This window comes from Anser anser (assembly GCF_964211835.1).
Source record: "Anser anser genome assembly, chromosome: 7".
In the NCBI taxonomy this organism is placed as follows: domain Eukaryota; kingdom Metazoa; phylum Chordata; class Aves; order Anseriformes; family Anatidae; genus Anser; species Anser anser.
In genome coordinates, this window is record NC_139727.1 from 4544843 (window position 1) to 4558505 (window position 13663).

A 13663-nucleotide genomic window follows, 5' to 3' on the forward strand; every position below is an offset into this window, starting at 1 on the left:
TCCAGAAATGTGTTTATGTTAGCATAAATAAAATAACTTGCTTCATAGGAGTTGGTTTTGACTGGTGGGGGAAGCAAACTGGGCTTCGATTTTTTCATGGGAATAGCAATATACCTTTAGTTTTGTACTTGTTGTGTTAGTAATATATCACTGTAGCAGCTTGAGGCTTTTATTTTTACATAATCTTGGCATGTTGAATGAGGACAGATAATTAAACGGGGGAAAGAAAACGTTCAAAATGATGTAAGAGCTTCATGAAAGGAGCGCATAAAACAAAACTACGGATCTACTGACTCTCTCTGAAACACTTTAATGTTTCAGTCCTGAAGAAATGTTTCAGTCCGTATTGGACTGCTAACAAAATACTTTCTCCTGGCTGTATGCTGAGTCCCTCACCATCTCCGTAATTAACTTGTAGGAATTTTAAATCTTACTGCTTTATCACTATACATCACCCTTAATTTAAAGCACAACCAAGAGGAATCTTTCATTTTGCATGAATGGGAGGGGTACAAAATTGCTGAATATAGATAAAGAAATTTGCAAGGAATGAAATTGTGCTGTATATACTGTGTAAGTAAGTCAATTTTTCATTCAAGCAACATTCCACATTAGATGAGTAAGAATTTGGGATGTTGTTATTGGGAGCAAGCCTGACAATAGTTACTGTGATAGAGGTACCACACAGAAGTAAAATGTCAGTAATACATTTGGTCTGATTTTCATGCCTTCTTTCACTCCTCCCTACTCCTCAAGTTTGGAAATAGTTGCTTTTCTGGTTGGAAACAGTCTCAGGAATATGTAATAGCCATTTCCAGAGTTGAAATTAGAATATTAATGTGTTCAACTTTTATCCTAGGGTTGGTGGATGAAGCCATTGATACCAAGTCTCTGTTGGATGCATCAGAAGAGGCTATTAAGAAAGATCTTGATAAGTGTAAAGTTGCAATGGCCAATATCCAACCACAGATGCTGGTAGCTGGCGCCACCAGCATTGCTAGACGAGCAAACCGCATCCTATTGGTGGCAAAACGGGAGGTTGAAAATTCAGAAGACCCTAAATTCCGGGAGGCTGTTAAAGCAGCCTCTGATGAACTAAGCAAAACTATATCACCGATGGTAATGGATGCTAAAGCTGTGGCAGGAAACATCTCTGATCCTGGTAAGGATTCAGTCAGCTGATTTGAAATGTATCTTTCATTGGTGGAATGCCGTGTGAAGTAGCACTCATTTTCTCTTGTACAGCTATGTATCCCCATTTATGGAAATTTTGTGTATGCTTAAATCCCATAATGGTAAGATCAAGGTCACACCATTAACTGCTGGGTCCTGCTCTTTGGAAATGCAATCAAAAACCTCTGGCGCATGTTCACGGAAAAGGATTCACCATTCTAGTTCATTGCATGATGTCATAATCTTTATCAGAAACAAGTATTTGTTACTTTTATCAGTAGTAGTACCTCTATAAGGCAAGTAGTACATAACGTCTTTTGTTCTAAAAGTTATTTTGGGAATTACTTTGGCTATTGATAGTGACCATTATTCAGCCTAGATATTATTTTATGCACGTTGTGTATGATACTAATATTTCAAACATGGAAATCAAGTATAAACATTGTGGTAGTTTTTAAAAATTATTTTATAGAAATATGTGCACTCTGTGTACCTATTTTTTGTGTTTTTTGATAGTATTGCAATTCTAAATATTACAGAATGCTATTAATCTGGGAATGGGATTTTTGTTCAGGTTTGCAGAAGAGTTTCTTGGATTCTGGATACAGAATTCTGGGAGCTGTGGCCAAAGTCAGAGAAGCTTTTCAGCCTCAGGAACCAGATTTTCCCCCTCCTCCTCCTGACCTTGAGCAGCTTCATGTAAGTGCAGTATATTTTGTAATACAATACTCAGTTGTCACTGATGAAGTGTGGACTGCACACTGAAATTTTTTGACTAAATTTTTATTCCTTAGACATAAAATGCATTGTCTAGCCAGCCATGTATACAAGTAGTCTGAAGTCTTAAATAATAATCCAGCTTTCAAAAGAAGAGAATAAAACATGGTATTTCCTTAAACAGGGAGCACTTGAAAAGCTGGAAGAAGGCATGAGCTCATGCGATCATGTCTTGCCATGATACTGTTGTGATACTCCATCTTTGTACTATTTCATTGCACTGAATAGGGTTTTTACCTTTCTTAGCTGACTGATGAACTTGCTCCTCCAAAACCACCACTTCCAGAAGGTGAGGTTCCCCCACCCAGACCACCACCACCTGAAGAAAAGGATGAAGAGTTCCCAGAGCAGAAAGCAGGAGAAGCTATTAATCAGCCCATGATGATGGCTGCTAGGCAGTTGCATGATGAAGCACGAAAATGGTCTAGCAAGGTAAAAGTTGTTACATATGTGTCCCGTGCTAATAAGAATATTTCTTTAGGATCAGTGTGTTAGTTTGGTCCAATATCAGATGCCTCAATGCAGAGAATAGTCTTATATAGACCAAATGGTAAAAACGCTGCAGTAAGAGGAATCGGAAACCCTTTCATCTTCAGAGTGAGCTAGGTACAACTGTTCTAGTACTCAGAAGTGCTAGAATGCTTTATCATGGTACTTCTATGAACACAAATGTGCTAAGCTCTTTGTGATTCTTGATGCTAGTATTGCCTAGAGAGGCACTATTACTTGTGCCTTTCTAGGTTAGCAAATTGATTGCTTTATTTAACTGACTTCGGAAAGTCTGCATGAATGTTGCAGACACTGGCTGCGAGAATCATGAGCTGGTTTTTGTTCTGGAAGGAGCTGCAAGTTACTTTGCAATTTATCTGGTGCTGTTCTGATCAGAAATGTGACTGTATATAGGTAACCTGATCTGCTTCCTTTTTTGTAGAGTCGCTCTCTATCAAGGCCAAAATCCTTCGTGGTTTTTTTTTTTTTTTTTTTTACTATTTCAGTGCCATGACAAACCAGTCTGAAGTCTGTATTAGTCCTATAAATACAAATGCAACTTCTTTGCTTCTTTTTTCACCTTTTTAAAATTTAAAGCTATACTTTTTCTCTGGTAGCAACTGGTTAAGAACTGAGTTTCAGCCTTCTGCAGATATTAATTGAAGGCCAGAATTTGGCTTTTAAGATCTTCACTTTTTTCTTCCACCCCAATACATGGTAACGAGAAGATAAACTTCAATAGCTTACTGAATCAGCTTCAACAACTTGATGTGCATAAGGAACATCTGTTTTGGAAGTACAAATGAAATACAAAAGAAATACTGCAAATCTGTTTGTGTTCCTTCCTTAAAATGAAATGCTTTTATTTTCCACATACTCCTGGATATACTGCATGCGTTTTTATTTTATTTAATGTATAAGACTGGAACATATCTTCTCAGAAGGTAATCTTGATGCTGAAAATCTTAATTTCAGCTTCCTAAGTGTTTTGAAGTGTTTGAATCCCCAAATGAGTAACCTAACAATACACAGTAGGTTTAAAAAAAAAAGTTTACTATACATGTACTAAATTACATGTATAGACACACTAGAGTATAATTAAAGTAATGTATCTATTAAAATATTTATGTATCAAAACAAGGCAGCAGACCTTAAAACTTCCTCCTAATTATGAAGGAGCTCCATGCTTAGTGTTTTTTGTTTATGAAACACTAATAAGTTGAGACCGACAAACCAGTAAGTTAGTGTAGCATTTGTGCTTTAAATTCTTGTTAGCAGTTCCATTTTACCAATAAAGGTACAGTTGCTTTGACAATATATTTTGGGGAAGAAGGTGGTGGTCAGGACACCATTTGTCAAGAACAATTTTGTACACGCAGTTCAAGTTTTAAAATATTTTTGCAGACAGTCATAAAGGGCAGAACAATAGAATTTAAAAACAATTTTTGTAGTTGAAGCCACTCCCTTATTGGGTGGAAGAGGAATTGATGGATGCTGTTACTGAGGAATATGGGTTAGATCTGGAAAGACAGAAACACAAGGTCATGCTTATACTAAATGGCAACAGGCTGTGTAAACTGCCTTCTGCTTTTTTGGCCGTTTATATTAGCCCACTGATATTTTACTATGTATTACGCTTATAGGAGGGCAAGTAACGAATCTTTAAAAGCATTTGATAACATTCTCCATTCCTGTAAGATTTAAAGTTCATTGCTTTTTTTCTTTAACAAAAACTCCTTTTCACTGGGTAGATTTTGGGTTTCCGTGTATTCGTTTTCTCACAGAGCACAAGACAAACACCTGTTGCTTTAGATTTCCTTGCCTTTCCCCCTCATCTGAATAAAGGAGAGATGAAGTTTTATTTGTTTAGTTAGGCTCCTGTGTCAAAACTAGCATCAAAATGAGGGACACTGGAAACTTCTCACTGAATTAATACTTAGATTTAAGTCTTCAAAGATGGGTTGATTTGTCAATATGTAAATGCTAGAACTTGTTCTTCCAAAAACTTCTGCATGTTTTCACTAATGTAGATGTTTTTCTTTAAAAGATCAGATCTTAAGCAAAATTCAGTTGCAAATGCATAGTTTTTGTTAAGGGTTGTTTGACATGTAGCATTCATCAAAGAAATGCAGTTAGTAAATTTGCGTGATATCTTTTTTATTGAAATGCTGTTATATTATAAATGACTGTACTGTTACATGACTTTTGCCTCATCCTTGTGAACTCCTTTTATTTGCTTGAATCTTTTTTTAAAAGGTAACGGATACAACATATTGTGGCAAAACAGTATAATATGTTTCATAATCCTCTTACTTTACTAATTCTGTTTCAGTCTTTTTAAAGAACTGTAATATTCATGTCATTCATAACATTCAGAATCACCTCCTTTTTTCATAACCTGGTTTTGTTCTTTTTCACATTACCTGCAGTACTTCAATACCCATTTCTACAATGTCTCCCCCCCCCCCCCCTTTTTTTCTTGACAGAAACAGTATCAGTGGTTTTTCTGTGGTCCTGCTGCTATCTCTTCTTACATATATGTGAAAAGGCTTTCATACATGCTTTGTGTCTGCACAAATACCACAGTCATCAGCTGCTGTGCCTGCTTCAAGCCAGTGAAAATGGCTTTCATTAAAACAGAAAATCCATTCATTTCTCCATTGTCTTGCCAGAAAAATGTTGTTCTGAAAATCAGCCTCTGCGTGTAGAAGCTGTATGCTGAGTTGAAAAATGTAGCTGCATCTTTGACTTGTAACTTCTTGATTTCTTTGGTAACTTTGGTTCACAGGTGAAATGTTTCTTTCTTTCTGCTAATCTTGTATTCCTTCCCCTCCTCCCTCTTACCTGATCCTAGAGCTGTCCTGTCAGATCTCGAGAGACTAAGAGGATGTTTTGGTCACTAAAACAGCTCAGTTCATGCTCTTCTACCAAATTCTGCTTCTTGTACTAACTGTCCCCTGTTTCTCCACCCTTGCTGCCACCTGCAAAGCCTGTGACTGTGGTTAATGAAGCGGCTGAGGCTGGTGTAGATATAGATGAGGAGGATGATGCAGATGTTGAATTCACTCTCCCCTCTGACATTGAAGATGATTACGAGCCTGAGCTGCTGTTAATGCCAACCAATCAGCCTGTTAACCAGCCCATTCTGGCTGCTGCTCAGTCTCTACATCGGGAAGCAACCAAGTGGTCTAGTAAGGTACTCCTGAGTCTCCCCCGGGGACTGATCTGTGTGCATCCAGCCATTTGGAACGCTGACACATTTGCATCACTCTTGATCCCTGCTGGGTCCCATCATTCTGAATGAATAAGCGTGCCTGCACTTCATCTTAAGGACTGAGAGTGGCTTCACAAGTTTGCTAGATCTGTCTGTCAGTGCCAGACTGAAGCTTGATTTGGGTCACTTATTAATATTCAAAGGCTTCCTCTCTCTGCATCTGCCTGTTCTCTTTGTTATGGCAGTTTTCAATTTGTAAATAGCGGTTGTCTTCCCTCCCCCCTTTTCTTTTTTCATTAATTTGTGCTACCTGGGAAGCCATGGTTAATGGTTTCTTAATGACTTCCAGATACAACAGAGTATACAGTATTCAAGAAGTCATTTAACATGTCTATTATGCTTTGCCTCCATTGATGCCATCAATTAAAATACCTTGGAACAAGGAATGGCTTTGTATGGCAGTGTTTATTGAAGAGGACTGACTGACTGTCTGCTGGCTTGCACTTGGCTGTATTGCAAATGCTGGTTTTGGGAGAATTCTTTTATGGAGAAGCTGCACTGTATGCTGTTATCTGCTGAATTGAGATAGTGTTTGTATAAAAACAGTGGAAATCTAACATGGGGTTCAGATGTTCACAAGTAGCCTGTCTCTTCTGTCTAAGCACAAATGTTTGCAAGACTTGTCACTTTTTATAGCATGCTGCAAAAAGTAAGGTTGGTGTCATATAACAAAAAAAAGGTTAGGGATGTGTGTGTATTTATACATATATGTATGTATGTAGAGATATACTAAACTATTTTTAATAAAAAGGGCTTTAAAATGTTCTTGTCGTTTTCAGATTCTGATGCTTGGATAACTTGTTTGAGGGCTTCGTAAATGACACTGGTCCTAATTTCTTGATCATCCTGCGTGAAAACATGGAAAGGCTTTGTGTTATGTCACTTGCATCCTAACTGGTTATACTAGCAAACAGTTTAGATATTAGGTCATGGTAATGAATAGTTCAGCTTTTTGTGTCGCCTGTATCTGTGCAACATTTAATTACATGTTTGGGATATCTTCATGGCCAGTAGTGCGTCATGGAAGTATGTGCAAAGGGACAGAACACATTCGGTCAGTTGGGTTCTCACTGTGTACTTCTTGCTCTGGACTTCATTGGTCATTAATTGTGGAATTATACTGAAGAACGAGTGTGCTAATAAATAAACTCACCATGCTAATATTTCATCCACACAATAGGAATGCTTCATGACACTAAATATTTCACATTTTTCTAACAACTTCTTATGAAGGTCAATCTAAATATACTAACATACTATTAACAATTGATCATCTTGGTTTGCTTTTTTCTTGCATTAGGTTTCTCTCTGGAACAGTGTATGAGAAATGTTTTTGCTTTGGTCATATTAATTCACATATTGCAAATATTTCTCAAGTACTTATGTGATGGAATTTGATGTATTTAATGAAAGAAATTTGAATTTTAATGATATTTCTAGTTTATCTTTTCAACTTCAAATTCTTCTCTCCTCCTAGAGTCTTTATTTTCAATGGAAAGAATTTGTCAAAAAGGAAGAACTTTTTTCAAGAAAAAACTTCACTCTCCCCTCCCCCCAATAAAAAACAACCGAAACCAACAACATTGCATCTCATTTCCACATTACCTGTGACAAACGTTTGTATGTTACAGATTATCTTCCATTTATCCTTCAGCAACGTAGCAAGGTAGCAGCACAGCATATTCTTTGACACTTCAGTTTCAGATGCCACTGAAAACCTTATGCTCAACTGTTATGACTACGCTATTTAACAGAATTAGTGCTATTTGGTTTAACAAGCTATTTAGCACACTTAAAAACCAAACAAACATGCTTCATCTTAAAACATCACCAGCAAAGCAGTAACTCCTATTCCATGGACAAACTAACATTTTTCTTTACCACTTCTTTTTTCCAGTTTTGAAGCAAGCTTTTTTCCTGAGTGTTAGGAAGAAAAGCATGTAATGAACATATAGTTAGTGCAGATCTTCCCTGTTCCTCGAAGAAACCTCTTCTGTGTTCACAAATGGTTCTTCCATCCTTGACTTGTTGAAAGGGTTGCTGCCAAAATGTATACTGCTGTTCAGATGTGACTTCTGGGAAGCTTCCTTGCAGGCACAAACACTCACTGATGTTGTTCTCTTCAGGGTAATGACATCATTGCTGCTGCTAAACGAATGGCGCTGCTAATGGCAGAGATGTCACGCCTGGTGAGAGGAGGCAGTGGAAACAAGCGTGCCCTTATTCAGTGTGCGAAGGATATTGCTAAGGCCTCAGATGAAGTCACTCGACTGGCCAAAGAGGTGGCCAAGCAATGCACTGACAAACGCATTAGAACAAACCTCTTGCAGGTAATGAGCTAACATGTAAATGCCTTAAGAATACTTTGTTCTTCTCTTAGTATGAGTGAGTGCAGGAGCTGTTGAAGTAAAGCACATGCATCTCCCCTTGGTTTGTAAAGTTTTGTCAAGTTCCAAATCTGTTTTTAGATCCCATGGTAGTACATGTTCTGTCAAGTCAGGATTTGTTTACACGTGTAGAAGATGCCAGTGCCTAAGAGGTCATGAGAAATACTGTGCTACGAGCACCAGTCTGTCTTATGTCTACATTGCTTTGTATTTCATCTACTCATTCCTCTTATATCAAAGTATAGTAGCAGAAGTGTAACACTCGGTAGTTTTTTTTTTTCTCATCCAAATACACATCTTTCCACGCTGAAGTCTGGGTGAAACCCTGGAGGAATATCTGGAGGAAGGGAGAATGTATGTTCCATCCCCAAAATTCTCAAAGCACCTAAAATAAGATGTTCTGTTGTTCTACCGATTTTTGTCAGAAAGTCTTGAAGGTTACAAGGTCTCCTTTGTGCTTATTTTTTTTTCTAACAGTAAAACAAAACCAAAGAATTAATCTGAAAAAAAGAAAGTGTATCAGTTCAATTCATAATGTGAAGCATTTTTTATCCTCATTCTTTAGGTCTGTGAGCGAATCCCAACCATCAGCACACAACTCAAAATTCTTTCCACTGTCAAAGCTACCATGCTGGGCAGGACTAATATCAGTGATGAAGAATCAGAACAAGTAAGAGGTGTAAAAATTGGTGGTAGGGTGGAACTGTTGGTCAGTTTTATGGGTAAAAAGATATGACGTAATACTGGATGTGTTCAGGGAACTCAAAGATTGTAAGCTTACCTTAGCTGTTTAGTAAGGATAACTTAACACCTTAGTTGCTGTTTCAAAAGCTACAGTTTAATAGAATGACATCAGTCCTTGCCAAGCCAAAAAGTTATTCTGGTTCAAATTTTTATATGAACAACTTATTTATCTCCTTTAATTTAATAGTCAGAAGTGAGCTAGCAAAAGAACTTCTAAAAATACAACAGACTTAATGCCGAAGGAGTAGTAGCACCCTCTGGTGGATTGCAGTGAAAATAGTTGTTCTCCAACATTATCTTGAGTATCTTACTTACAACATCTTGAGTTCTGCTGACTTCCAAATGCATGTTTTCAGTTGAAATCCTGCAGTCTTTTGGCTTCTGAGATATTATTCAGCTCTGAAGCATTGAGCTTTTAATCAGACTTTCAATAACTGTACTGTGAGAAACAGGAAAGTGCTGCTGTGAGAGAACATAAACTTCACTGGTTTTTATTTACTTTTCAGAGACAGACTGACTTAAAAATGCTTGTATTGGGAGAGTTGTCATGCACGGTTCTGAATGTGGTATTTCCACGTACATTAGAAGTTTTTTTTCTTTTTTTTTGACAGGCAACTGAGATGTTGGTTCATAATGCCCAGAACCTCATGCAGTCTGTAAAGGAAACTGTGAGAGAAGCTGAAGCAGCATCCATTAAGATAAGAACAGATGCTGGATTCACTCTTCGCTGGGTCAGAAAGACTCCATGGTATCAGTAGACACTAGCCACATAAGTATTGTCTTCTGTAACATAAAACGCCTTTTTTTGGAAATGGAAGATTTATTAACAGCAAAAGGTGCTGTATACATGAGCTTAAAATTAGCTTATGCTAATGCCCCATTCTAAGGGTATGAATTGTAAGAGAATGCATTTCAAATATCTTTAGAACACATTTGATATCAAACACCTCAAAGTCGTTTCTGATAGTAGACAGTTCTTATCTTTTTTTTGCTTTTGAAGATTCTCTTGAAATCTGTAATCCCAGAAGCACATTTCATATATGCACTGCATATTCCAGTAGTTTCCATGTGATGGTATAATACATGCACCTCACTTTAAGCTTGTGTTGGGAGTCTGGGACACTAACAGTGTTATTGGGCAGTGATTTAGGGACAAACAAGGATATATAAAAATTCACCTCTTCAACAGGATTTTAGCTGATTGTTCTTAAACCATTCAGAAGTGGTAGAAGGTTGGGATTTTTTAAAAAGAAAAAAGGGGTGGGAAGGGGAAAGCTATTCTAAAATGAGGATTAAAATCCCCCTGCTGAAATTATTTAAATTTTTATTTTCCTGTTGATTTTTGCTTGGCATCACTACTTCAGTAAAAACTGGAGCTGTCTGTCACCCTCCTGTCACCCTGTAGGTATGCATTTCAGAACTTGTGCTGTACTGAAATGCTTCTGGGTGGATGTTGGTAGCACACGGTTGTCAGCCTGAGCCTTACTGCTGGAGTCCTTAATTCATGCAGCTCTCCTTATTGCTCAATTTAGTGATGTATTGGGCTGAAAAAATATGGTTCTCTTAAGGTAGCTACTTCTTTTCTTTACCTTCTGTCCAGGTCCAGAAAATGTCGCACGCCAGCTCTTTCTTTTCAAAAACCAAATGTGCACAAGCACGTGCAATTATTATTATTTTCCATCTAATGTTATTGCGCCCACTCAAGATGGAAATTAAAAGATTAAGAATATTAAATTCAAAAGACTTTTTGCCAACTGCATGTTTTCAGCAATGCAATAGTAGTGTGTAAGCTTTTGGAAACCCAAGCACCGCAGGGATGTGAAACTCCTTAGGTAGCGAGATGGCTTCCAGCAAAGAGTGGTTCCTAATGCTAAAAAAAAATCAGTAAAAATATCTGAGTAAAACATATTTGGAGTTTGGAAATTCAAAAGTTTTTGAAGTCTTAGTAAACTGAACATGTTACTTTATATTTTAAAAAACAAAACACACTGTTGATAAAATAGGCTTCAAAAGTTTTTATCCTTCCATTATTTAACATGTCTTCCTATATATAGTTATGTTTATTTGCTCCATTGTCTCTTTTGGCATTTGACAGATGGGGGGAATTACAGTTTTAGAATGGATCTCCATACATTTGCAAGGGGCATTTGCAAACTTGTGCCCAAATCAGCTTGGACCTCATGATGTCCTCTTAATTTTCATTTGCTGAAAAGTTGTTGCATGACCTTTAATATAGTGCCCTTGTTAGACTGATTTTTTTTCCACAGCTTAAAGGAAGAGAGAGAGAACAGTCAGCTGTTCTTTGCCTGTCTGTGACACTCAGACTTCCTCCCCTTGCCCCTTCATTGCACTGTTATCTAAAAAGGGAAGTTAAAGTGATTATAATACATCTGCCTCAAACTAATTGACCTTAGCAAGAAAAAGCATGTCTTCAACTCACTCCTGGTGTCTGGGTATTATGAAACACATGGTACTTAGGATCTTTCCTTAGTATTCTCTTCCTGTGATTACCTGGAACAGGAGGAGTAAGGAAGGAGTGCCAGAGCCTTAACCTGAATGTCTTGCGTTTGGTTGGTTTATACCAGATCTCTAACGTAATTGTAATGTAGTAATTTCTATTTAATAGTAAATAACACTGAATAGGTAGGGGTTATTTTTAAGGGATTTTCTAAATAGTCTTCCTGCATTTCAATACTCCTCACACTCCCACCCCTCTCAGCCCCCCCAAACCCTATTTCAAGCTTCTGTTTTTTTTTTAGTATCACTGTTTAGTTGCTTGACTGATATTAATGCAATATTACTAATGCCTTTAATACATAATTGTTTATGCCAAAGATCACTTTTTGTTTATTGAGTAATGTTTGCAGGAAAGTTATAAATCATAGTTGCCTTTGATATTCTTCCAGAATGTTTGCTGTAAGTTCTTAAATTGTTTTGTAGAAGCTGAGATACTCATTCACCTTATGCAGTTATTGCTTTTTTGAACACTATTGGTCTTCAGACCTGAAATGCAGCAGAAATTTGAAAAAAGACCGTGAATGTCATTTAGAAATGTTTTACCACTATAAAACTTTGTTTATAAACCAAAATGTGTTGTATAGTCTAATGTTTTCAACCTTTTTCTTTGGTTCTGTTAAAACAATAAAAATGCATTTGTACAAAATGTCAGCTTGTCAGTATTAACTGAACAGTGATAATACTGTAACAGCAAAAAGGGCAAACAGCTCTTGAAGAGCAGAAATGCTAAAGCAAAACAATGTTTTTGAACAGAAAATGTACAGTTACTGAAACAGAAAAGAGCAGTTTTAAAAAAGGATTAAAAGCAGTTGTTACTGTCTTCACTGTCAGTAAAACTAGCAATCAAAAGAACCAATGGGAGAAAATGGGAGTTGTTCCAGAGGCCTGATGGGTCATCTATTCTAGAATCACCAACCAAGGTTCTGAAAACTTGAAATGGGATTTGCCTGACCCTGTCAGTAAAGGAAGAAGTGTGGTTTGGGCTAACACTTCATCGAATCTGAATTTTACTTGGCAAACATGAATGCAAAGGCAATTGCATGGAATTACTGCCCTGTTTCTGTCACAGAACCTCTTGCCACCATTTATATAAAGCTTCTGTTTTAAAAAAAATTCTGCCAGCATTCACACATTAACACTGTAACCTCACAGAACCAACATTTCTTGGTGATGTGGGACTGAACGTAGTCCAACAGTGGCAGAAGGCACCTAGGATTTAGTAATACTAGATAAATTACAGATTTCATGCTGTTAACAAAGTTCTCTCCGCAGCTGAAGGAGGATGACAACTTCTGAGACAGTCACCTTTGTCAGCACAGGATATCAAAAGCTGGCTCTAAAAAATCCTTAGTAATGACATCCTTCTGTTCCTTAGGCTGTGCTAGTCATACATGTGTTGGTACAGTTTGTTAGTGGGGAGAGCATGAACCCAGTCCCCGCTACTACAAACCGTGCAGCTGATGTTCCTGTGTTTGGGGAAATGGCAGGAGTCAGCACACCCACAGCAAAAGGCATTAGCCTCACACGACGAAAACCATTTTGCTGAGGAAAACATCGTTTATGTTCAGGGCGCCTTTCCTCCCAGGTAAGTGTAACTGTTGATGGTGACTTCTGGTGCGGTACTGTGAAGTGTGGATTGAAGCTCTTCCAGAGACAGCAGCTTTGTGTATCCTTCCCTGGTGGCTGAGTTACACAAGGCTGGTGCAGCTGGTTCTGCAATATGCTGACAAAGTGTTGGTGTTAAAGCTAGCCCTTTTTGATACTGCATTATATATCTGTCAGTAATGTGTCAGTGCTGAGAGGAGATCTTGCAGCGTTTGCAGGCTGCTAATGCAGAGAGCAGTTCTTGCTATGCAGACTGAAGCTTGGGACCTAGCAGTTACATCTGAAAACAAGATTTTTTTAGTAAAATTACTTTAACCTAAGGATGCAGTTTACTGTAACATGGAGCAGATCTGTGGGATAAGCTATGAACTGATACAAGTTCCACCCACTGAAAAGGATAGGGGAGAAGGTAGGGGAGAAGGCTGGTGGCTTTTAACATCGAAGTGACATGCTTATACAAATACAAGGTTTTCTTAGAGGTGCTAGTTTGTAAAAGCAGTACAAAAAAAGTAAAAGTAGCTACAGTAATATTCTTGTGATTTCAGAAATTCAGAATAGATGTCTGTGGTCAGGTTTGATATTGACCAAGTTTCTAAGAGAAAATGTGTAAGTTTCTCTTCTTACGGGCTTGCTACCAGTATTTAAGATGAGCTCCCCCTCATTTTTTTTGATTTGTCTCAAAATATGAAATTTGGCT

General features: G+C 37.6%; 1 protein-coding gene across 4 annotated transcripts in view; it reads left to right on the forward strand.

Annotated features, from left to right (window-relative positions):
• VCL (vinculin) overlaps positions 1-12007 on the forward strand; it is a 64099-nt gene extending 52092 nt beyond the window's left edge. For 2 of the 4 annotated variants that reach the window (XM_083845177.1, XM_083845175.1), the window contains 6 exons: positions 860-1162; positions 1748-1872; positions 2197-2382; positions 7840-8043; positions 8666-8770; positions 9456-12007. In XM_083845177.1, the coding sequence (XP_083701303.1) occupies positions 860-1162; positions 1748-1872; positions 2197-2382; positions 7840-8043; positions 8666-8770; positions 9456-9602 (1070 nt within the window). In that variant the 3' untranslated portion in view covers positions 9603-12007. Of the gene's footprint in view, positions 1-859; positions 1163-1747; positions 1873-2196; positions 2383-5428; positions 5636-6492; positions 6526-7839; positions 8044-8665; positions 8771-9455 lie in introns of those variants that run through there. The other 2 variants (XM_083845178.1, XM_083845176.1) reach the window with 2 other exon arrangements.
• The last annotated feature ends 1656 nt before the right edge of the window (positions 12008-13663 follow it).